The 26,675-nt window shown below is 39.9% G+C and overlaps 2 protein-coding genes across 2 annotated transcripts in view; both read left to right on the top strand.

Annotated features, from left to right (window-relative positions):
- The window catches only part of LOC146696559 (multiple epidermal growth factor-like domains protein 9), a 44,263-nt gene extending 27,170 nt beyond the window's left edge, over positions 1-17,093 (top strand). The window contains exons 4-6 of the mRNA XM_085474707.1: positions 7,204-7,353; positions 14,572-14,841; positions 15,038-17,093. Coding sequence (XP_085330833.1) covers positions 7,204-7,353; positions 14,572-14,841; positions 15,038-15,549 — 932 coding nt within the window. The 3' untranslated portion in view covers positions 15,550-17,093. The remainder of the gene's footprint in view (positions 1-7,203; positions 7,354-14,571; positions 14,842-15,037) is intronic.
- A 2,305-nt stretch (positions 17,094-19,398) lies between these two features.
- Positions 19,399-26,053, top strand: LOC146696558 (lymphotoxin-alpha-like). The gene is made up of 4 exons (XM_085474706.1): positions 19,399-19,813; positions 22,837-22,861; positions 22,951-23,010; positions 23,250-26,053. The coding sequence occupies exons 1-4, from the start codon at positions 19,601-19,603 to the stop codon at positions 23,657-23,659; spliced, it is 708 nt and encodes a 235-aa protein (XP_085330832.1). The 5' UTR covers positions 19,399-19,600; the 3' UTR covers positions 23,660-26,053.
- The last annotated feature ends 622 nt before the right edge of the window (positions 26,054-26,675 follow it).

Below are 26,675 nucleotides of genomic sequence, written 5' to 3'. Positions count from 1 at the left end.
ATAAAGGCGCAGACTTCTTTGGCGGTCTGTAGCATACACCAGCTTGTGTTATTTGTCAGATGATTCAATTGAAACGCTCCAAAAGGCAGCGAACAAGTCCAGCTCAGAGACTCCAGGTAATAGAGTTGAAGCTTAAACACTGATCAGCTACACCTACTAGTTGTAGGGTCAAAGTGTCCTTGAGCAAGGCGAAGACAAGCAAATCCCAAAGTTGACTGTCAGTCAATTTCAGTTGGATGCTTTTGCATTGGGCTTTTTCTTGAGAACCCTGACATGGACAACACCAATCTGTTAGAGCTTGGAATGAAAGAAGCAGCGTTTTCAACATGCACTGTTTTGTTCATTGGCATTGCATAAGAAAGGCAGTGCAAATTGTCCAGTCTTTGCTGATTAAATACTCAAAACTCTTTAAATTCAAATGTTGGATTTGTCCAGGTTACAGTAACACCTTGATCGCATACCCAGAGAACAGTCTAATGCCGAGTTTAATTAATCTTTGGCAGCACAAAACTCCCCCACTTTACTTGCTTGAAGTAAATATTTGCTGTAGTCTGTGGTCTCAGCAACCCGAGAAGCAAGTTAAACACTAGGGTGCAATTCCAGTTCGGTTTGTGTTCTTGAGAGTTTGCACCTTCTTCAAATGTAAAGGAGGATTGCTGCTCGCTTCCCAGCAGTCAGGCCTTGAGACTTAGAAATCACTGGCTAGTGACAACCCCGAAAAGGAGGAACTGCACAGGGGGCAGTGTGTGTGGGTGGGGCATGTGTGTAGCAGTTTTAGACGGCATATGTCTTTGCATTATAATGCAGGCGCAGATGGAGCTCTTTAGCCTTCACTTGGGCTCAGTGTTCATAGTGCTATGGATTGCCATAGTTCAGGTTTGACAGCTCCCTTTAAAGAGCGATTGTGGCTTCTCCCTAAGGCTGCTCACACAGGAACTCCTTGCACAAATGCAAATTAGGCAGTATCCCAAACACTGTCTCATAAACACATTATTTTCAACCTTAAAAGTATCTAATGCAGGGATAAGTAAACAAGATGATGTTTCACTAGAATCTCTCTCTCTGAACCTTAAAACATACATTCAAATTTCATAATACTTTAACATATTAAATTCTGCTTATAAATTGGTGTCTCTGAACTGAAAACAAGCTGTCGTTGCATTTAGATATTCACTTTTCTGTCTTCTTCTTTAAACAGTAATTTAACCTCTGTGTGGTGATGGCTGAAATCCTGGTTACACAACGATATGGCATAAGCCTGTAGGCAGACTGAGTCACATCTACATAACCTTTGTCAGAGCTCATAGAGGCAAAACAGTTCAAACAAACATCGAAGCTCAACTCCAAACAGCACAATAGTGGTGATTGCCGTCACAGATATTTACAAGAATAACAATGCCTTTAATCTGGGATTCTTTTTCTTAAATAAAGCACTGAAGCAAAGAGTATGTTTTGAAAATTCTTTAAATTTAAAAAAAAAAAAAAAAGGTGAAAAATATGCAGTTATGCTAAAGTGAGAATTAGCATGGACATCTCCTTGAATGCAACAACCCACATTAAGTATTTCCAACAAGTGTTTTAAAGCCTGCTTTATATGTTTTCAGTAAAATTTAAATGTTATCTGTAGATAAACATTAAATGAAAATAAAGGTACGAAGGAGAGTAAAGTTGAAAGACAGAGCATGTTGTAGTGAAGAGGTAAACAACATGCAAATGAACTGGTATTTATGCAGTCCTTCCCTGGTCTCACTGAACATTCAAAACAACTGCACTTTCTTTATGTAGTCTAAAAACTGTATTAATCCCACATCCACACCTATCAGTCATATCTGTCCTAATCATATCTGTCGACATGACTGATCTATTTATATATAAATAAATAAAACTTGTTTCTTGGTTGGTGTGTTAAAGGTGCAGTTGCACAGCTTTTGTAACATTATTAACATTTTTGCAGAGTGCAAAAATATTTTGTTTTTTTAAATCATCTACTTCTGAAATGCTTCCTATTTGGGAAAGAAAGTTCTATAGGTGAGCAATAAAGCTGTACCCACCTTTTCAGGCATAGCATCCTGGATTTTATTTAGCTGCCTAAAAGAGACTTGCAGGTATTACAAGGCTGGAAAGTGTCAGGTGTCGCTGTGTGCAGGCAGGAGTAGTGGACCCAAAGTGCAGACTCACGGCAGGCAAAAGTGTATTTCAAAACTCAGCTTTTAATGCTGGATGGCAAAACGTAACAAAAATCCAAATGAACTTACATAAGCAGGCAGCCAGAACACACAGCATAAATGAGGGTAGATCACAACACAGACACAGAGAAACACAGGGCTTAAATACACAGAGGGAGCAATCAGGGAATGGGTAACAGGAGGGAAACACAGCTGGGGCAAATCAGGCCTAACGAGACAAGGGGAAGCGAAACCAGATACATTAACATCAGACATGGACCTTCAAAATAAAACAGGAAACATAACACAGACTGAACTAAAGACACAGACTCACACGCAGGCACTACAACAGAGGGAACAGAGACGTGGGACCAGGACAGACACAGACACTGACTGGACATGGGGATATCACAGACAGGGGAGACAGCAACTAAGGATGCACAGAGACATAAACCATAAAAGAGAACTCTAACAAAGAAACCCAAGATTAGAAATGATAAATAATATAATAAATTCAAAACCCTGGGTCAACGACCCAGGCATCCTAAAAGAAAGACTAAAACAAGTTCCCCAGTACCTGTATTTTCTACCGGTGTCCTGTTAACCCTGGCATCTATTAGACTGATTTGGATATATTGCAAGCCTAATAAATATAATGAGATTTAGGGCTGAACGATATATCGCATTTGCGATAATATCGCGACATGATCAAGTGCAATTTTCTAACCGCAAAGGCTGCGATTATACTGCGATTATAAGGCTGTCCAAATTACTACCATATCCCAGAATTCATAGCGCGGCCCAGCCAAACTCCAGTTTCCAGCAATGGCGGCCGCTACTAAGTTTTAAAATTACTCATACTAATCTTTCTGGGTCACAAAATAAACTTTTAACATATTTTCAGGCGAGAAAGTAGTTGTGTAAACATCAAATATCTGCTCGGTTTATCAAGATATCCCATATTTGCAAAAGTGCTTCGACATTTTCAGAGGCGTCTGCTACCCACCAGCTCGACAGCTAGCCGGGAGCTCGAGGATTACTGATGCGGCCGAGAACGGCACAACTCCCGGCACATCATTTTCAGATCACCGCGGAGTTTCGCTGCTCGGGTTAAACGTAATATATAAGTCACTTAGACAACCTAAAAATGTTATTGTTGGGCTTTTTTCAGTGTTTTGTTTGTTCGTGAGTAAATCGGTTTGGCTGAGATTAAAGTTATTAGATTAGATAAAATAAAACTTTATTAATCCCCCGGGTGGGTTCCTCCTTGGTTTTCACACAGCTGACTAAACGTCAAACAGAAAACTTATTAAACAGAAGTATGAGACAGTCGAGAATTTACACCAGTGTCTGGTTATATTTTAGATAGCAAGAAGCAGACGGCCGAGTTTATTAAACTCCACCGAGACAGCGGTGACGCTAATCAGAACTAGTCAGAAGGCTAGACCGTCCAATTTCACGCCTTTAAACTTTAAAGGCGTGTTTGTGTGTGTGTTTATACAATTGCTATTATGTTTGCACTTTATGTGTAATGTTACTGACTGCAGAGATCAGTAAGATGTGTGTATTTTTTATTTATTAGTTTTATTTATTTAATATTATTTTTTAATTGAATGACTGTCTAGTAGTTCACAGATGTCGAAAAACTGAGTGTGGTAAAGCCACTGATTTTTTTTATGTATATTTCTGCAATCTGCACATTGTACTGACTTTCATTTTAATGTTTACACCAGGGTTCCTTGTCAGCACTTTATGCTCAGATGTTTGTAAGCTAAAAATAAACTATTGTGTATGTTCAAATATACTGTTGTGATTGAAGAAGTTAAATAAAAATGTCAGTCATCAATTCATGCATCACCTCATGTCATCATAACAGAGGTCTGTCTTCCAGGAAAGAACAGTTTAAAATTAATGTAATATAGTATTGGCCATACTATATGATGTATTGCTTGTCTTTGTTTAATAATACAGAAGACAAAGACCTTAAAAAATAATCGCATATCGCATCGCAATCGCAATATTGGGGCAAAAAATTGCAATTAGATTATTTTCCATAATCGTTCAGCCCTAATGCGATTACATTAAAGCAATTGGTCAATCCAGGATTGGTATGTTGTAACAGGCCAGGATGTTACCTTGGAGTTCAATATAACCTCGACATACTTCATCCTGAAGTGAGCTGTGGTTTTTATTGAATGATTAATTATATATAGTAACATGAAAGTTAAAAATCCATTCCTGTTAACATGCTCAAAGCATTCTAAAAGTATTTCTCTTTGGCCCACCTGGCTGCCTGCATGTAGTGCAAGGTGATTGCTTTGCAATGTGCCAGATTATCTTAAACCTTAAACCAAATTCACCATTTCGCTATTACATTATATTACTTAAAACTCTAAATGGCAATAGGCTAGCCAGTGAGTTCCAATAGCCAGATCACATCCAAGAGTTTTGATGAATTAGGTCATGGAATCAACTTCAAACAGGGTTTACTGTCTGTTTGGTAGCTCGCAGTTCAGCGATATTAGCATGCTAGTTGGCGTTCAGCAATATTAGCTGCACATTTGGTGAAATTGCAACTGTTACCTTAAGCGGTCTCAGCATAGTTGTTGCTTTGTCCTCACAGCCATTTGATATGTTTTAGAATGTGGTTAAGTATGTCAACCCAAGGAAGCTCTAATAGATTATTTGGCTATTTCCTGATAGACATTAAATGAGGTTCCTGTAAGAGCGAATAATGGTTTGATGGTATGTTTAAAAAAATAGGAATCATGACTCTTACTCCTCACCCTGATGGTAAACAGTGAAAACTATTAAAAAATATGTATTTTTTTGTCTGACCACCAGTCCAGAATCCAAAGACATTTTACTGCTATGTATTAACAAAAACATCAAATACACTCTGCTTCAAGACTTTTTGCGTTGTTTTGCACTAGTAGTTGCTTGTTTATGAAAACCCAAATATAATAAAAGATTTTAGTATGGTTCTGTGTTAATTTTTTGTAATTAACATTTATTGAGATTAAAGAACTCTTTTTAAGGGATACCTGGCCAAGATGCCACCAGCAACTATCTCACAATTACAAAAATTATACAATAAAACACACGCCATAACAACACACACAAACAAATTAATTAATTAATTTAATATTCAATTAAAATTGAAACCATTTCATGTTTTGGAATTGGTCTGAAGGATTCTTAGTTTTGCTTTAAAGCACTTGATGAAATGAATTCTGTCATTTTCCAGTCATTCTGCACAAAAGCTCTTTTTGCCAAGTTCAGTTCATGCAAGTACAACAGAAAGCAACAAGTAACCTTGTGGACGGAGAAATTACCAGCATGTTGCATTGCAAACAGGGAACATATATAGGAAGTAGGGCTGAACGATTATGGAAAATAATCTAATTGCGATTTTTTGCCCCAATATTGCGATTGCGATGCGATATGCGATTATTTTTTAAGGTCTTTGTCTTCTGTATTATTAAACAAAGACAAGCAATACATCATATAGTATGGCCAATACTATATTACATTAATTTTAAACTGTTCTTTCCTGGAAGACAGACCTCTGTTATGATGACATGAGGTGATGCATGAATTGATGACTGACATTTTTATTTAACTTCTTCAATCACAACAGTATATTTGAACATACACAATAGTTTATTTTTAGCTTACAAACATCTGAGCATAAAGTGCTGACAAGGAACCCTGGTGTAAACATTAAAATGAAAGTCAGTACAATGTGCAGATTGCAGAAATATACATAAAAAAAAATCAGTGGCTTTACCACACTCAGTTTTTCGACATCTGTGAACTACTAGACAGTCATTCAATTAAAAAATAATATTAAATAAATAAAACTAATAAATAAAAAATACACACATCTTACTGATCTCTGCAGTCAGTAACATTACACATAAAGTGCAAACATAATAGCAATTGTATAAACACACACACAAACACGCCTTTAAAGTTTAAAGGCGTGAAATTGGACGGTCTAGCCTTCTGATTAGCTAATCAGAAGGCTAGTTCTGATTAGCGTCACCGCTGTCTCGGTGGAGTTTAATAAACTCGGCCGTCTGCTTCTTGCTATCTAAAATATAACCAGACACTGGTGTAAATTCTCGACTGTCTCATACTTCTGTTTAATAAGTTTTCTGTTTGACGTTTAGTCAGCTGTGTGAAAACCAAGGAGGAACCCACCCGGGGGATTAATAAAGTTTTATTTTATCTAATCTAATAACTTTAATCTCAGCCAAACCGATTTACTCACGAACAAACAAAACACTGAAAAAAGCCCAACAATAACATTTTTAGGTTGTCTAAGTGACTTATATATTACGTTTAACCCGAGCAGCGAAACTCCGCGGTGATCTGAAAATGATGTGCCGGGAGTTGTGCCGTTCTCGGCCGCATCAGTAATCCTCGAGCTCCCGGCTAGCTGTCGAGCTGGTGGGTAGCAGACGCCTCTGAAAACGTCGAAGCACTTTTGCAAATATGGGATATCTTGATAAACCGAGCAGATATTTGATGTTTACACAACTACTTTCTCGCCTGAAAATATGTTAAAAGTTTATTTTGTGACCCAGAAAGATTAGTATGAGTAATTTTAAAACTTAGTAGCGGCCGCCATTGCTGGAAACTGGAGTTTGGCTGGGCCGCGCTATGAATTCTGGGATATGGTAGTAATTTGGACAGCCTTATAATCGCAGTATAATCGCAGCCTTTGCGGTTAGAAAATTGCACTTGATCATGTCGCGATATTATCGCAAATGCGATATATCGTTCAGCCCTAATAGGAAGGCACCAATCTGAGTATTGCTTTATATTTAAAACTGTATAAATGAGAGTTCCTCCGACTGAGAGTGTAACTCACATTTGTTGAGTGTCTTAAAAAGGTCTTAAAAAACTTTGCTTTAGATTTTTAAAATGTCGTCAGATTACATTGTTATATAACCAACTACTTTCGTTTTCTGTCATAAGCAGATCAAGAAAGAATAACAGCTAATCTTGTGACCTTTGTTCTACCTTTCAGGAGTGTGTCTGAACTGCGAGGGCAACACCCACGGATTGAACTGTGAGAACTGCAAGCCTGGTTTTTACCGCAGTCCTGGAGCTGCCCTGACCGAAGCCTGTGTGCCATGCCCCTGCTCTAACTCCACCTCCAATGGCACCTGTCACACTGGTGAGCACTTGTTCACATGTCAGGCATTTAGCGCTCATCCAATGGCTTGTTGCAGTGATTAAGCAGATCTGGCCTCCTGGCTTTATACTCCATTAATCCTGGGATTTATGACATAAAAACCTGACAGTGATGATGTCTTGGAAAGCATTTTCCACCTTCAAGCTGTTATTGCTGAAAATAACTCGGAATGACATCATGGTGTCTACTGTTGGCTGGTTATACAAACTAAAAAGAGAAATGCAGTCAAAGGGAGATGTAATGAAAAGGAAAGAAGGTGACATCAGAGAAATTATGTAGATAAGCAACCAGCAGCCAAATGTTAGATAACCTAAAAAGCAAACTACATATAATACCACATATACTGCATACATACCTTGTGTTTGTTGGCAGATTTTGAATGGAGTGAAATTAAAATGAGCCTTTCAAGGTCTGGTCCTGTTCCTGGATCTGCCTATTCACAACACCGCATAAAATGTAAAGTATAAAGAGAATCCAGTGATTTGCAATCCACTGTACATTTGAAAGAAAACTATTATTTCAAAGGCAACATATTGAAACTGAGAAAGTTTATTCCAGATATAAACTCATTTTGAATATGATAACAGCAGCATGTTTCTCACTGTGCAGCCACTGCTTTGCACCCTGTGACTGTACCATTAAATACAGTGCTGCTTCACTGCTCAAAGATGAGTCACTCACATTGTCATTTTAGGATTCTTTCAGTCCTTTAAGATATTACATTAGCATGGCTTATTTTTCTGAAATTATAATGATTTCAAAAATTGCTGAACAGTTTGGAAACATACCATCTATGAAAAGTGATAATTCTCTCCCTATTGTTATCTGCTGCTTTTTTCTATATCCAGTCGTGTAATTAACTGATCTTATTATTTGTGTATATTTCACCAAGTGTATTGCAACATTTCTTGAATTTTACTGATATGTGTGTTAAAATGCAGTATTTTTTTAAATGCCAACATGGTTGCAAGTCACAACATTAGATATGTTCTTTTTGTATTATTTTTATTTATATGTGGGATTTAACTGACTTGCAAAAACAACTTTTTTGGAAATTGAGTATCAATTATTTCCTTTGCGCTTTTCTGATAACTTTTCAACTGTAAACCACAGTCTTTTCGACGTTTCCAGACAAAGATCAGCACTCTAGTTCCCACTTCTTTCACCTCAGGCTGCTGCTGCCCTACTTCCACAACCTCCTGGAGGTCTCTGTGGAGCTGACATCTGAGTTGAACTACAGTCTCTATAACATTCTCAGACTACCTCAATTCTTCCTTTAATTTCATCGCAAGGAAGTAGTTAAAAAAAAAAAAATGAAGATCAGCATCTGGTCAACAACAATGTTTGAAATGATAAAATGGTGTATCACATGTCCCATATCAATGTGCAATCACCTTCAATTTTCTTGAGTAAAAAAAATCAAAATTTAACATTTGGTGAGTGAGAAACACATAACATAAATAACATATATATGTAATAGAGAAAAAATCATGGACCAAAGATGAGCTTGGCATCAATATGTCAGTAAAGAAAGCCTTTCAATTGCTATTGTTTTGAAGTTTAAAAAACACACCTTTTCAAATTGTTGTAAATAGGTTTAATTGCGTGGGTTCTCTCCGGGTACTCTGGCTTCCTTCCACAGTCCAAAGACATGCAGTTAGTGGGAATAGGTTAACTGGAAACTCTAAATTGCCCATAGGTGCGAATGTGAGGGCAAAGTGTTGTTGGTGTCTATGTGTTAGCCCTGCAACTGGCGACCTGTACAGGGTGTAGCCTGCCTCTCGCCCTAAGACAGCTGGGATAGGCTCCATCCTATGAAAGAACATGCATAGATATACTTCCTTAGATATACTTAAGTTAAGAATCAGCTGAAACTAAAGCAAATGCAAGGCAGACCAGTTTGCATGTGATGAACCTGCAGAATACTGCAGTTTTGAAATGCAGTTATTTAATTTCAAATAAGATACTGTGCTGTCCACCAAACAAGGGAATTTGGCAGTTACCTTCAAATTGCCTGAACTTCATTCCAGGCGTTAAATAAAATATGACCAGGAACCTTGCTACATGTGCTGTGCAAGTGATGAGTCTCTCATGGTGTGAGTTTGTGTGCTTCAGATATCACAGCTCATCCTTGTTGAACTGCACCATAACCCTTTCTGCAAACTGCCTTTGGAGGTTTGCGTTCAGCATTGCATCACTGGCCTCGCTTTCTACTGCTTATTGTCTTCTATCACCTTGCCCTTCCCCCTTTTGGGGCACACAGCTTTGCTACATCTTGATATGCCCTCCACCACTATTGGTGGTGGCCTGCATGGCAACAGCCATGTATAGATGCACTTAGACTGGCGGATCAGGGTTGCCACTGCCAGGGGCCATAGCAGAGGTTACAAAATGTGGGAGGGAGGGGATGGGACATGAACCAGGCAGAGCGTAGCTGGGACGGCATGTTCACAGCTGGGCCATTTCAGCGCCACCCAGGCAGCAGCAGACTGGAGCAGGGGGATGGGCATCATCGTGTCCTCTATTTAGACAGCTTGAAATATGCTTGGGATGGTTCACAGGGTGAGGTGCTCTCATGTTAGTGGTGCACAGCTGTCGAGGATCTCACAGACTCAAGACTAGAACTGGAAAGAGATCAGCCTCCCTGTATAGGTTGCCCCGGCAACAGTGACAAGTGAGAAGATGCCACAATGCAGTATCATGGCTCCACTGTGAGGGGCAGATGCTTCCTAAATGTGCTGATGTGGCCTGTTGCAGTAAATGAATATCCTCTGTACTGACACTCGGAGAGGTGAAATGGAGCATTGCACCAGTTCAGAATGTGGGTCACACATATTAAATCATCCATGTATGATTGTGTCTTTACCCAGTGGTATAGAACAGTCAGGGTATTTCAGTTTATTCTAAGCTTCATCAGATATTTTGACTCATTTGTTTAAATCGTCTTGTGTTATATAATTGTGTATGTGGGACCTGCCTGCCTAACAGTACCACTCAAATGTGTGTATGTGTGTGCTGTTGGAAAGAGGAGTGCTTTGCACTTTTCGCTTGCAAAGCAGCTCCTGTTTCCTTTTGGTTGTATAACCCAGCAGGTGACTGCCTTTAAACCCCCAGCAGAGGTTAAATCAACCTTATCAGATGTGCCTTCCTTAGTTTTGCTGGAAATCAACACAGCCGTGTAACTACAGTAGATGGAGACCAACATCTAGGCCACTGGAAGGCAGCTATCTGTGCTTAAATCATTCAATGCCAACAGCTCTCCTGTGCTGACGACTGGAGAGGGAATGGTCTACTATGCTGCAGTGTCACACACATTATTTATATGAGTTCTCAACTTCTCATAGCCAAATTGTGTGCCTTCACCCCCTGCTCAATGACCCAGTTTTTGCTGTTCAGTTTTACACATCAAATCAAAGCTCGAACAGTAAGGTTTAGTAGCTCAGGTATCAGTGAGATTTATCCCACTGCAGAATCAGATTGCGTCAAAGAAATAAAAAGAACATTTAAGAACCAAACTGATGGTTCTTTTCTTTACTTATTTTCCACCACCAACATGTTGACACACACACTTTTCAACAAGTTTCAGAGCAGAACTTTGAGCAGTGCAGAACTAAGTTCTGTCAGAAGAAAATCAGTGGCTCCTAGTTTTGGAGCACACATTCTGTGGTTCTGTGCCAGAAACCAGTCTTTGTTATAAGAAAGTTGGAACCTGTTATTCTTTGGACAGCAACAGTGTTTTGATGAGAAGAGCAATCTGGGAACCAGTAAAATGGAACTGCAGGCTTGTCAGCTTGTGTTGAAAAGGGGAAAACAATGGGACCGTTTGCCATATTGTTCATGTTGCAAAAACTTTTTACCTATATTGGTGGAATATTCACTACTAACCTGTCTAACCCCTTTAGATTGAAGTAAATGTTTGCTATATGATGTGTTAAAAACTCCCCTCTACCAGGTAAATAACACAATCCTCCAATCCCCACCATCTTGATGTTGTGTTTTGTCTGTTGCACACGCATGTGTGTAAAAGTAATTTTGCAGGCTTGGTCAGTTACATCAGATACACAAAGAGAAGTTGAAAATGGGCCAAAAAAGACTCCAAGGTAATCACCTCAATGTTCTACTGTAGAAACATGTAGAAATAGAAATAGAAACACTACTATTCTGGAAGACTGCACATCCCTGTTGTCTGTTGAAGTTCAGGGCTGGGGTCAGCGTGCACTGGGCTTGAGCATCAGTCTCCGTTCTTGGCTAGCTTTACATTAGCACACATTAGCCTGTGCATATGCTCTCAAAGAGACAAAGCTTTGTTAGCAGCATAATGTATTGTGATACAATTCAGTCACTTAAATTAGTTTAATTATAACTTAGACCAGAGTTGTTCCAGAGTTGGACAAGCAGTGGCTGAGAAGGAGCAACGCTGCTCCTTAGTTTTTAATGGCGCCAATTAAGATGCCTCAGGATGACCACTGGTCTTACTATGAATTCTTCAGTGATAGTTACCTATGTTGTTCTCATATTCTCTTGGACTGACTGAAATAACTCTCTGACAGATTGTTGAAAGTTTGCAAATACTTGCTGTTTAATTTATAAATGCAAACAGATTGCCAACATGTTGTCATCAGTCTGTATGAGTCTCTCAATAAGCACAACTCGAGGGGATTCAAGTTCAATTTCAGACTGATTGCAGACTTGACTGATTTTTGTCTTATGGCAATTATGGCGGTTTTTACTGGCAGCGTTGTATTATGGGCAGAAATCTGTGCCATCAGAAACTGAATTTGAATTAGTCTAATTTGAAATTGAATTTATGGTTTGAAAATGTCACAGATTTCTGCCCATATTATATGCTTGATGTCATTTTGCAGCCAAAAAGATAACTGACATGAGATAACTTTTATTAATTAAAAAAGATACTGGAAAGGTTTGACTTTGACAATTTGTAGTTGACAAAAGGTAATAAATTGCAATACTAAGCATATCACTAAATGTTCAAAATCACAATACCACATTTTGAATGAATTATTGTGATAATTTTGTGTCATGGGGATGATTCCCACCTCTAAGTCATATGGCAAAAATCCTCCTACTGCAGACAGATTAACCCTTTAAAAGCAAAGGCTGGTTAGCCAAACACTGGAGCCCTTTGGGCAGTGTAACACATACTTAGCTTAAAATAATATTACTTGTAATTAAAATCTAAAACTGAATACTTATTACAAAATAAGAATTCTAATCATTTGGCAGATAAGAAATTTATCCAATTCAGACTTGATTTACTTGTTCAAATAAGGCGTTGATCATTTGGTTTGATTAATCATCAAGGCTGCCACCATGTTTACTTCAGAATCAGAATCGTGTTTATTGGCCATGTATATGTGCAGACACAATCAAGGAATTTGGTTCCGGTAGATGGTGACTCTCAAGCACAGCAATGTAAATCACACACACACACACACACACACACACACACACACACACACACACACACACACACACACGTGTCGATATATATACATTATACATGCATACACATACATACACAAAGCTGTGTAAACCAACTATAAATAACCAATCTAAACTTATATACATAGTATACAGGATGACAGAAATTAAATGAGGTGGAATGAATACTACAGAATGCACATAAAGTGCAGTTGCAGTCTGGCAGTGGGAGCAGTGCGACAGGTCAACCGTTTAGAAGGGAGATGGCAAGGGGAAAGAAACTGCTCCTATGTCAGATGGTCCTGGTCTGCAGGCTTCTGTGCCGTCTGCCAGAGGGCAGCAGGTCAAAAAGTATGTGTCCAGGGTGTGAGGGGTCTGTGATGATTTTCCCTGACCATTTTCTGGTTCTTGAGAGGTACAGGTCCTGGATGGAGGGCAGGGAGACGCCGATGATCCTTTCTGCTGCCCGTACAGTCCGCTGCAGTCTGCTCCTGTCCTGTTTAGTGGCTGCACCATACCAGACTGTGACTGCAGTGTAGAACTGGATTAGCAGCTCCTATGGAAGACTGTACTTCCCCAGTTGTCTCAGGAAGTACATCCTCTGCTGGGTCTTTTTGAGGATGGAGTTGATGTTGGTCTCCCACTTCATGTCCTGGGAGATGGTGGTACCCAGGAACTTGAAGATCTTCACTGTCGACACAGGGCTGTCTGATATGGTGAGGGGGAGCAGAGTTGAGGGATGTCTCCTGAAGTCCACTGTCATCTCTACAGTCTTAAGAGCGTTCAGCTCCAGGTTGTGCTGACTGCACCAGAGTACCTCAACTTCCTGCCGGTATGCAGACTCATCACCATCCTGAATGAGGCCAATGACGGTGGTGTCTTGGTGACACAACGCTGTTGAAGGGAGTGCACTTCAGTACTGCAGTCTCTGTTTGACGTGCCAGAAGATGTCATGTGACCAGTGGCTCAAGGCTAGGAGAAAGCTGACATTTGACATGCACTTGTTGCAGATGAACAGTGTTCATGTAAATTCTGGTTGAATACAAGCTATTACTGAGCTTTAAACAAATCACTGTTGTTGTTTTTTAACCCAGAATTAAAAAAAAAAAAAAACACTAAAAAAATGTAAAACCTTTTCAGAGTACTTCATAGTGGGCCTGGCTGAGGCATAAGCACTCTGTGTTTTCACTGAGTTGCACAGGACAAACAGGGAAAATCACACCCTCCTCTGGAGATATGACACAACATGGTTCTCTCACATCCATATACTGTCAGCTTGAGCCACCTAGTGGCCCGACAATAGCTGTTTCATTTCGGGCTGTATAATATAACACAAGATCATACATGTTCAGAGGGTTCTTCAGAAAACACAACATAATATTGCTAGTCATCATTACAGCTAGATTTTAGAACCTCTGCTTGTAATATATGTGACAGACTGATGGCAGGGTGCAAACTGCTTCTCACCCTGTGGCAGCTGGGATAAACTCCTGGTAAAGCAGAAGAAATAAGATGGATGTATGTTAATGATATAGCGATCAAAGTTGAGACTAAAGAATGTGTTTTGATGTGGGTTTTTTTTTTTTATATGTGTTTAACATTCTTTTTGTCCCTGCAGTAAGTGTAATCTAGCAAATGCTCATATTTAACATGAGTAAACTTAAATCTCAAACAAAGCTCAGATCATGCTTGTGTACTTGAAAGTCATAAATAGCAGTGATCAGCAGCTGATGTGCAACTTCCTCTGTTCCTGTACAGATCAAAGTGGCTCTCCAGTATGTGACCAGTGCCTTCCCCAGTACAGCAAACCACACTGTGTTGAGTGCAGTGCTGGTTTCTACAAATCAGCTAGGATTTGTGTTCCATGTGACTGCAATGGAAATGCAGACCCTCTGGGCCCGCCCCAGCTCTGTCACCCTGACACTGGCCACTGCCTCCGCTGCATCAACGGCACTACTGGGACGCAGTGCCAGCTTTGTGCTCCCGGCTTCATAGGGGACAACCGCAAACTTAACTGCACCCATCCGAGTAAGTCCAAAACACACTGCTGGGTTGAAGATGATTACAAACGAGCATTATATAGAACTACAAACCATGCAAAGCTACTTAAGTGAAGGAATAAAAATAATGGGTTAAAATTTGGAAGAAAAGGTCTGCTGTAGTCTCAAATGTTTAAAAATAAAATCTGAAATGATTAAATACTTGAAATGCTTTTTCTCCTCAGCTCCCCGAATTATTCCCACACCAGAAGCTACAGCAAAGCACCCCACATCCTCCTCCACCACAATAACCACCAGCACTACTTTGATGTCTCCCAGAGCAAGAGGGATCCCAGCCTTCACATCAAGCAGCAACACCAGTACCACACTAAGCACCTCCTCCACCACCCAGGCTCTGCTGACCAGTCTAAGCAGCCCCACTGACAACACCACAGCTGCCCTGACAGAGGTCACCTGGACTCAGTTCAACGTCATCGTTCTGGCTGTCATCATCCTGGTGGTGCTGCTACTGCTGGGCTTTGTCGGAGGCGTGTACACCTACAGGGAGTACCAGAACCGCAAGCTCAACGCCCCCTTCTGGACCATTGAACTGAAAGAGGACAACATCAGCTTCAGCAGCTACCACGACAGCATCCCCAACGCTGACGTGTCAGGCCTGCTGGAGGATGAGGCTAATGAAGTAGCGCCCAATGGCCAGCTGGCACTCACCACGCAGGGAAACTGCTACAAAGCTTAGCTCTCCATCCATTTCCAAAGCAGTCACCTAGATTTACAGATGACATAAAGCTGCTGGAAAACACCAAATCCAAAGCTCCTTCATGTTTGACAGTTTGTCATTATACTGCTCATCTGCAGCATTTACAGCACCTGGCAACCTGATAGAGAGTTCAAAGTAAAGAGTTTCCACTTTTTCGTGCGATTTCGGGTGGAATGGGTGATCAGTGAAACGGGGTCCAAAGAAACCAGTTTAAGTCTTGCCTGCAGAGGGCACTGCTGGGGAGATTAATGAGGGCCGGTGAGAGGCTGGTGAAAGTATGCACCTGTTGGCTGAAACAATGGTTCTGGAACCAGTCAGAGGACTTCCAGGAGCTTAACATTTCAGATATTTTTAAAATGAATTTGTGACTGTTTAAGTTATAACTGAATCACTTGGTATGGTGATTTCAATCTGAGACGATGATTGTTATTTAATGAATTTGTATTCTGTTCTTATTTATTGGTTGGGAGAAATGCTGCACATGTATGCTGTGTTTATTCATGGTGTTTTATCTTATGTGCTGTCAAATGGTACTTTGAACTGGCTGATATGTTTTCATGTATAGTTGGTGTGTTTTGGAGAGAGAGGGAGAGAGAGTTGTAGAAGGAAACAAAGTCTGTTAGCACACGCGTCTTAGTGACCTCATCTTTTGTTCATAGCTTTCTCACTTTTGTTAAAGTGTGCCAGCTCACCTAAAACATCTAAGAGGAGTGTTTTGTTTAAAGAAACTGCAACTGGTATTTACAGACTGCTTTCTTCTGGCAGTATGGTGAGACAGTGACACATACTCGGATTGTGTAAAAGGCCATAATCTTATAATCTAATCTGCTCTTTGCTGCCTTCCTCAGCAAAAGTTGAACAAACCATTTCAATAAGTGCTTCTCATTCTTAGATAGGGTGAGTACTGTGACTCAGATGATAGAGAGTTTAAAAACATAAACAGTATTGTCTTGTTGATACTGTTGTGTAGTGAAACCAACCTGCAGATGTTTAAAAAAACCCACACACATCCTGTTCTCACCTACAATCAAATTGCATCATCTCAAGCAGTGAGTTGCTGTAATATTGATGCAATTTCCACCTGATCCCAGACAGGACCCCACGTTTTCTGTGTGAATATAGCTACCATTGGGTGGGTGTGCTTCTTTTTACCATGGTGAATGAGTAAAGCTAATTATGAAACCAACTCCTCAGGTACTGGCTCTTTCCCTAATGTGATCTCTGTAAATATTATTATTGTACAGATGAATGTGAATAGTAGCACTATTATTGTACAGGTAGAATACCATGTGGACACTGTCACTCAACAAGCTCCCAACCTTTCACTTCCCAGAGCGTGATGTGGCGGTCGACCTGCGGCTTTTTGTATTTTGATTTCTTATTCTCAGTTGACTTTGCCATACACGCAGCTACAGAACTCAAATGCACCCACAACTCATAACAAAGAATTTAAAAAAAAGAGCAGTGTAAATAATACCTCACAGTCAGAGCCCAACTCTCAAATAAAAACGGGTTTAACTGTTGTTTATGTCTGTTGCACATCTCTTTATCACATTTTAACAATTCCCTCCTGAGACATAAAAAAGACTTGTCTCAATTCATTTAAAAAGTACAGAAATATACTCACATGTTAGCTGTTTAAAATTTACACTGCAAGCAGGGTTTTTTAAGCCTTTTATTTTCCACTGTGCAAATTAAAAAAATTAAAACATTCAGTTTACATCCTGTACGCAACACACAAAAGTTTATATATGATAAAAGGGAATTGTTATCAAAAGGTATCCGGTGACATTCTGAAAAATGTAACATTATTCCTTTCCCTTGATTAAAAAAAAGTCAGTTTCTGTTCAGTTAATTTCAGTTATTTAAACTGCTACATTGCATAAACCAAAGTACGTGGGAAATTCCAAGAAAATATTCCAAGTTCTACTGGACAGCTGAGATTTCATATTGGCTCTGATGATGCAAAATCCTGTTTGTTAAGTTGAAGGTGATTGCAAGGAATCATTCCTTTCGAAGAATGCAAAACATTTACTGTTCACCGAAACAATCAAAGGAAGTCACAATTACAAAGATGAGTGAAGAGGAACTTGATTTACTCACAGATTGTTTCTAGGTAACTAATGCCCTAATTACTGCAGGCTGACTGCTGCTAACCAGTTGACATACTCTCTTAAATTCTTTTTCAAAGTCTTTTTCAACTGCAGGCTACTTAAAATTGCTTAACATTGCCAACTTACTCAGATCAGTAATCTACAACACTTCATTGATTGATATATTATCAGCTTCTGTTTTCATAGCACTCTGAATTTTTTGTCTATGTAAGCAACTAATGCTGCAGCAGCATTTATTTTATATAACATTATGAGAAATTTGTCGTAATGTCATGTGACATTGAATAATGTCACATGACATAGGGCACATGAATAATGGAGGACAGATTAAATGCCAGTATGACTACAAACTGCAAATAAATGAGAACGATAGGAGGTGCAGTGTAATAGACTGTGTGTCACTTGGGTGCTCTTAGAATCTCATCTCCGCTTTTCACAGATGATGTTGCAGGAATGGGAATCAGCACCAAGTCTTAGGCCGTGGTCCCTACCCTCAACTATGGTCACAAGCTTTCGGTAGTGACCGAAAGAACGAGATCGCAGATACAAGCAAAATACAAGAAATTATCTTTCTCCCAGGAGTGGCTGGTGTCTCCCTTATAGATAGGGTACAGAGCTCAGCCATTCATAAAGGGCTCAGGGTAGAGCCTTAACTCCTCCACATCAAAAGGAGAGAGTTGAGGTGTTTCGGGCATCTGACAAGGATGCCTCCTGGGCAAGGTGTTACTAGCATGTCCCAATAGGAGCAGGTCCTAAGGCAGACTCAGGACATGCTGGAAAGATTATATCTCTCAGCTGGCCTGGGCATGCCTTGGTGTTCCCCTGCACAAGCTGGAGGAGATGGCCAAGGAGAAGAGGGTCTAGGCTTCTCTGCTGAGGCAGCTGCCCCCATGAACCAGCCCTGCATAAGTGGGAAAAAATTAATGTCGCTTGCAAAGCAGCTCCCGTTTCCTTTTGGTTGTATAACCCAGCAGGCGACTGCCTTTAAACCCCCAGCAGAGGTTAAATCAACCTTATCAGATGTGACCTACTGATCGGAAGGTTGGTGGTTCGATCCCTGGCTCCTCCAGTCTGCATGCCAAGTATCTTTGGGCAAGATACTAACCCCAAGTTGCTCTCTGATGCATCCATCGGAGTGTGGATGTTGTTAGAAAAGCACTCAGTTTAGTGTCAGTGCTTGTGAGTTTGGGAGAATGTGGCATGTTGTATACAGCGCTTTGAGTACTCCGGGAGAGTAGAAAAGTGCTATATAAGAATCAGTCCATTTATCTGTAGTTATCGTTCAGCTTGTTTTACTGTAAAGGTTTTTTTCTTTTCTTTTTTTGCAGAAACTGATTCAATGCATTCATAACTATGTGTTTTATACTAGATGTTGTTTTTCCGCTCACAAGCTACACCATCCTCTAGTTCTTTGGAAAATGTGTAAACCTACTACAGCATACCACTAATTATTTATTTATTATGTCTAGACTACACGGACGTGATTACAGCTAGTCTGCAAATTACATCTGGACAAAGGGGCAGATAACAGCTAGCAGAGTGCTGACGTTCATTCGAAAACACTGTCAGTGTCCTCACAAGCAGCTGAAAAACAAAGTCTAGCCAATGGTCATTAATGGGACTGTCATTCACAGCGTGTTCAACAGGAGGTGAGTTTTTATGGTCGTGGTTTTATATTATAATCAATCCCTCTCCTAGCATTCGTGCTTTGGTTCCACTAAAAACCAAACTAGCCAACGTATTTCACGGTGTTAGAGAAAAGCCAGCCCCAAAAAAGAGGAAGTTCGTGCTTGATACTCGATACCCGGTGAAACTCATTTAAAGCGAGACTTGCAACAACGTGGGCGACACCACGCTAATAAATGGAGATGGAGTATGGGAGCCAGCGGCTAATCCGGGAATAGCAAAGCAGAGGCATGGAGGAAGACAAATGGGGTTTTGAAGTAGGGGAGGAGGCAGTACTTCAAAGCCCGAACACCTCTCTTCAGTTACTGTCGCCGAACGAGACACGAAACAGGCGAATGGCTAAGCTTTTAGCCTTGGTGCTGGTTCTGGTGCTTGCAGGAGTTCTGCCTTTACTAATCACGATTTTACTCCGAAGTCAAAGGCATGCACCGCCGGGCAGCCAGGTAACATATACCCGACACACTCTTAAGATTTTCCGTTTAGAGCTGCTGCTGCTGAAATATTATTTTAACACTGCTTTAAAAAAATCAAAAAGAGAGGAGAATAGTTTAGCGCATATTAAACAATGTAATCTATTATAAACGCAGCTAACTCATACGCCTTTAAATCCTCGGCTGATGCGTTCAAGATATGTTCTACTCTTTATGTTTCCAAGCCAGCCGGGTCAAAGTTTATTCCCTCATGCAATGTTTTGATAAACTTGGCTACAGCATTAGCCAAAGCGCGTTGGCGGCGTACTTTCCACGAAATTATTCGCACTTGTGAGTCGTGGGCACACTGAATCCAAGCACGCGCGGTAGCTCGACACACACGCACACGGCCAGCAAAACAGAGCGCACGTGCCCAAATGTTGTTACCGCGCAGCTGTAGTTTGGAGTGCTTAGTTACAGAAACGCAGTGTTGCCAACTTAACGACTTTGTCGCTATATTTAGCGAGTTTTCAGACCCCTTAGCGACTGTTGGGAAGTTCGCTAAAAAAAAAAAAGACGTGAAAGCGCGTATCGCTTTTACTCTCAACAAGCAGCGGGTGCTGTAACGCAGTCAGTTCTTCTTTTACTCTTCTGCTGTTTTGTGGATCACAAGGTTTAAAGCTACTTATAAACACACACACAAAGTAACTCCACCAGAGTGCCTATTTCGGGTCACTTTCACCGGTCCAAGCCCGGGTAAAGGAGTAGGGTTGGAATTGTGACATTTAAAAAAAAAAACAAAAAAAAAACAATAATTGCTAAAAGAAATTTAATTTGTAGTTCTAAATAAACTCTAAATGCATTTAGGACGTTTTTACTCACTTTATGTCTCTTCCACGATGTTATTTCTCTCTCCAACAACATAGGTTACAATTGGATTAGCATGACCAATTATGCAAAATTAGGCGATGGCGTCATTTAGCGACTTCTAGGACAGCCAATAGCGATTTTCCTTACTGAGGAGTTGGCAACACTGCAGAAACGTACTTGCTTAAAAATGCTGAAACCTTAAAAACGGCCTCTGTAAAAGACACCGAGGAAGAACCCAACCTATCATCTGTGTTAGTTTCGTTGCCTAGGAAAAGGTCCCACAGGACACTGCACTAACCGCTTTTTAGGCTACGTTCAAACTGCAGGCGAAAGCGCATCAAATCCGACTTTTTTGACTATGCGACCCATATCCGATCATGGTATGACAGTGTGAACAGCACAAATCCGATATTTTCAAATCCGACCTGGGTCGCTTTCGTATGTGGTACTGAATCCGACACACATCTGATGTTTTAGAAAGCGACTGCTGTTTGAATGGTTATGTCGCATTAAACCAGCTTTTTACGTCACTGACACAAGACAGACACCAATTATCAGCGTCGGAGAAGCGCCCGAGAAAACATGGTGAACGCTTCCTGGCCATCCAGTGAAACTGTTGGGAAGACAACGTTGGAGAAACGTGAACATTTTATTTGTACTGTATAATCTGCAGATTCTGACAGAAATCTGCAACTATCCTTTGAAGCGCCGCTCCTCTCTAAAACGGCAACAAGGATAATTATTAGGCCATATGAAAATAACAAAATAACTTTATAACTTAAAGCAAAATTGGGAAACGTAAAGTCAGAAACAAATCTTTATATCAAGGCCATCAGTCAAACACTACTGGGTCTAAACAGAGCGCGTTGTGTGTGACGACTTCTTTTGCGCATGCGTGGCGCTTTGAGGGTTCACACTAGAGCGCGTTTGCTGTCACATTTTATTTGTAGTGTGAACAAGCAGACAAAAAAAATCTGATTTGATAAAAAAATCGGAATTGAGCTTTAAGACCTGCAGTGTGAACGTAGCCTTAGAGGGATGAACTCCAAAATAAGGGATCTGTGATTCAGGAAATTATGGCCGGCGAGTTCATTTTATGACCACAGTGACCGGTGTTATGCCACAAAGTGATTTCCGGTATTTGCTATAAAAAAAACTGATTGTGGGTATTTAAACTGTTATAAGTGACCTATTGGTATATACTCTGTCTAAAGAGCTTGGAAAGAAAAACGTCTGGACCTTCACAGACATATATACTCTGTCAAAAACATGTCAAACGCATTTCTCGTGAATTATATCAAGTCCTTTTCAGCCAGAAAGAACATTCTTATCACAAAGTGGAAGCCACAATCAGTTTTTGGCAAAGAGGATTTTGCATATCTTTTATTTATTTAAAATGAACAAAAAAGTAATTTCAAGAGAGATCTGGCCAAGAGGCGAACAGAACTTGAAACAAATATAACATCACAGTTCTAAAAGAATATTTTATGTGACTGAAAAGGACTAGATTGTTTACAGGTACAATAATGCAGCATCATAAAGATGCTGATAAAGATACTTGGTCATTTTTTACATAAAGCCTTCCTGGATTGTTTTCACTGCTGTCTTTTTACCAATAAAGTGCTTGGTAAGTAAAGATATTATTTATTATTTAGAAAAATAATTGCTGAAATAGAACACAGAAACATCGGAAATCACTTTTTGTCAGATGATCGCTTTTTGGCACAATACTAAAAACTGTGTGGTCCTCAAACAAACGAGGTCATAATATTTCAGTAACTCTGAACCACAGAGTCAGTGAAGCGTCCAAAAACATTTAAAGACATTCATGTCAATGCTGTTTTTGAAACATGCTTCCTGCAGTAAAACAGTTGTATAATGTATATTAAAAACAAACCCTCAGATTTGGAGAGTGTCTCTCTATCTTTTAGTCCCAAACCATTATTTAACCAGGAAGCGAAACTTTTGAAATTGATTGAATATTCCCTAAATGTTCTAACATAGCTCATTTACCAGGCACCTATAGTTTGAGTGTTCCTGTGGTTATTGTTTCTAATATACATAAACAGTGTTCTGCTATCACACTTTGGTGAAAATAGTGTAGGGTAGATTCATTGGCATCGAGTTACATCATATTTTTGGTCATTCTAATAAAGTATGCTAAGACTTTGTCTGTTTCCTTACAGCCAACCACGCCACCCGACCTGTCAGGTAAATGTTAATACTGTGTTAGCATGAAGTTAAAACAGAAACGCCATCACCACATTTCAAACAATCTCTTTTTTCAATCTGTGTTGTAGTCAACAAACTAGAAACTTCAAGACATCAAAACTTGGTTAATCCAGCTGCCATGCTAACAGGTAAAGTTAAAAATGATGTGTGTGTGTGTCTTTATCTTATGCTTATTTAAGTTTTTTTTTCATTAACCACACTTTGTATGGAGCTTATCATAAAAAAAAAAAGGTTCTGTGCCTAAATTATTTACACATGACTCTGCAAGAAGTCATTCACTTTTACTTAAGTTTGAAGCTAGCTATAAATTATAGACAAGTAGAAACATGAGTAACCTTAGTTTTTATTTTTTTTTTTTCTTCTTTAGCTCCTGTAGGGAATAACACGAATGGGCAGTACCTTCAATGGGCACATGACATCGGAAATGCTTACTGTCACGGCGGCTTCAGCTACTCCAATGGGGATCTTGTGGTGCCCAGAGATGGCTTGTACAGTGTCTACCTGCAGATCACTTATAGTGGTTTAGTGTGTCCTGTCCATAAAAAACTGATGAACAAGGTGTTGCATAGTTCAGAAGAATACAGAAATGATATGACTCTCCTCTCATCGATCCACACAATGAGCTGCAGCGAAGATGTCTGGAGTAAATCCCTCTATACAGCTGGCTTCTTTTTCCTGAAAGCAAAAGACAAACTACGTGTGATGTCATCACATCCAGATTATATTACCAAGGCAGAATACGAAGTGTTCTTTGGCGCTGTGCTTTTTCCTCACTAATATCTATATCACATATATCAAGATTGTTCGAATCCGATCTTGAGGATGGTTTTTAGCCTCTTCTCCAGGAAAATCAGTGTATTTTATGGTTTCCCCTTTACTCTTTTTGCTCATGAAACATATGCAGCTACCGATTGATTAACAGCAGTGAGAAGCTATTGAACAAGCTATGACAGTGGGTTAATTTCACCCTATGCAAGTTATAAGCTGCATTGTTTTTTACTCATTAACGACAGCTCACTTTACATACTGCCTCCTAAACTGGTTTCCTGGTATAAAATATATATGTCCTTGACAGCACATGACTCGTATAACTGCAAAACTCATCAATTATAGCCTTCTTCTTATTTTATATGTGTGGAATTAAAATATATGGGCGATTATGGCTCAAGAGTTGGGAGTTCGCCTTGTAATCGGAAGGTTGCCGGTTCGAGCCCTGGCTTGGACAGTCTCTGTCGTTGTGTCCTTGGGCAAGACACCCGTTGCCTACTGGTGGTGGTCAGAGGGCCCGGAGGCGCCAGTGTCCGGCAGCCTCGCCTCTGTCAGTGCGCCCCAGGGTGGCTCTGGCTACAATGTAGCTTGCCATCACCAGTGTGTGAATGTGTGTGTGAATGGGTAGATGACTGGTTGTGTAAAGCGCTTTGGGGTCCTTAGGGACTAGTAAAGCGCTATACATATACAGGCCATTTACCATTTTTATATATTTTGCCATTGTGATAATTGTTGGTGATGGTCCCTTTTTAAAGTGTCTTGAAATATTTTCTCAAGTTCGGTTTAAATTTCTCAAAGTCGAGCAGTCTCAAGGTCTATAAAAGCAAAAGAGCCAAAGACATGACAAAGTGTGAACTTTATGTTGAAATAGAGACACTGCTCAGAAGTTTTCGGAAGACGGTGAATCATTAGCCCATAATTTCCAGCCACACATATACTGTTACCATCATGACTGTATTTATTTACGGTCACAACTAAGGACTTAAAAGTGAGTCAGTTCTCATAGATCTCTAGTTCAAAGTCCTACACTCTACAGCATTTAAACATTATGTTTACAGCATTTTACTGAAATAGTTTTGGTCTCTGTAGCTAATTCCTCTCTTAATTTTTCTATAACGCTCTCATTTAAATTGTATCGAGATTTAAAAGTTACACTGAAGGCCACTTTGCCTAAATTGGAGGCTGATACTTTAAGCTGTAAGGCTCCATCTCAGCTAACTAAAAACGAGATTATATTGGCTCAAAGGACACCAGTGGAAAGTTAATTGGCCACGTGGTGAATGATGCAGGAAACAAAAAAAGAGTGGAAGCATTAGCTGAAATATGAATTTTTTGTACAGTTGTAGATACAGTTGTGCTGTGGTATTCTGATTAAATGCAGCACTGGTTGCTTAGTGTCCAGTCCTGTAGTCATTGTAACATGTTTGTAGTAGTCTAAACCTGTGATGCTCTCATCAGGTAATAAAGCTTTAAAGGGGTGATAAAAGCATCTCAGTGCCAGACAACTTTTATTGTGTTTTGATATGATTGTTTAAAAGATTTAGCACAGCAGTTTGTCGGTATGAACACTGTGCATCGTTGGTGCCAGTGTTTTAACGCTGACGGTGAGAGAATTTCTCAGACTCATATACTCACAGTTTATTGACGTGTAATAGGAAGCATGTGCAATTTTGGGAGGAACGCTTAAATCACTGCACTACCTGCAGGTGTGACTCGAAATGTTTGAGGGATGCTGGAAGACTCAGTTGTAGAGTTAGTGATGGATTACGTTGTATACCATAGTATTTATATGTGGTAGAATGTAACTATTGTTTGTTGTTTTTTCCACGGGATTCATTGTAAACTGATGAAAACATATATGTGGAACTTTTCACTTTATACTTTTAACCTACGAGTTGCTGCTGTGTGCTCATATACACTTATTTAACAAGCCTAGAAATGTGTGTTTGTATTTAATTATTTAATTCATTGCTTGCAGGGAATTCTATACTTGGTGGTATATAAATCAGCATTTGCTACAATGAAAGAAATTACGTAATTTGTAAACTTGTATTTTTGTGCGAGTTGTGGGAATAGTTTCTAAAATCAAAGTTTATGCCAAGACACGATTTCCCGTTTTTTGGTGATCATTACAGATTTGTTTCACTTTCTGACCTTATATGTAAGACATTTTCTCATATTTCAAATGTTTCATGTCCAAAATCAGAGGCTCAGTTTGTGGGAACCATTTGTCTCCACAAATAACGGTTCTGTGCCTGCATCTGTCAATGGGTGGAAAGTTTTAGTTTTCACTTTATCCTTTCTCCTGATGGATGGTTTCTTTGGTAAAAGGGAGTGTTTTTGTTGCATCCTCACATCTCTGTAAGATGACCTAATGTTATGTTATTAAAGCAGTTGTCCATAGTGTTTGCTTTCCCAGTTACAAGCAGAATATTTTTGTAAGACTGCTCCCTTGAGGCACTGTTCCTGGGGATTCCTGGCAAGACATATCCACTTAGTCATTGCAGTGAATCACAAGTGGAAACTTTTTCTGTTTTTGTGCTCCACTGAAGACAAAGCTTTCCTTCAACCAGGAACGTTTTCTAAAGATATTCAGGAATATCTTTACACACAGACAGTTTGGCAAGTGATTTACATCAGCACTCAATATTAAGGAAATGTTTGCATGAAAGGGGCTACATAGTCTGGAACAATGCTTGGTAGGTGGTACGTGGCAGAATCCACATGGATGATGTAAAAGAAAATGTTATTCAGGCCAGGTCACCTTCTTCCATTGCTCTGAGGTCCTGTTATGTTACTCACATGCCCACTATACCCTTTCAGTGAGGGACCGGGCTCAGCACAGGCACCCTGACTGGTCCTTGAATTAAAGCTCAAGGACCAGTGTTTTATAAAACATCTTGGTAGAAGCAAAGCAAAAGTAAAAAAAGATAAATTCTAATTTTGTTCTCATCTGTGGGGAGAGAGAGGCAGGGCTGTGCAGAGAGGTTTAAAGGGGCGGGTGCTCAAAGTTAAAAAGGGGCAC

This window comes from Copadichromis virginalis, linkage group LG12 (assembly GCF_057382275.1).
Source record: "Copadichromis virginalis isolate Kocher_CV1m ecotype Utaka linkage group LG12, C_Virginalis_male_GT1.1, whole genome shotgun sequence".
Classification (NCBI taxonomy): Eukaryota; Metazoa; Chordata; class Actinopteri; order Cichliformes; family Cichlidae; genus Copadichromis; species Copadichromis virginalis.
This window is presented reverse-complemented; position numbering and strand designations above follow the sequence as displayed.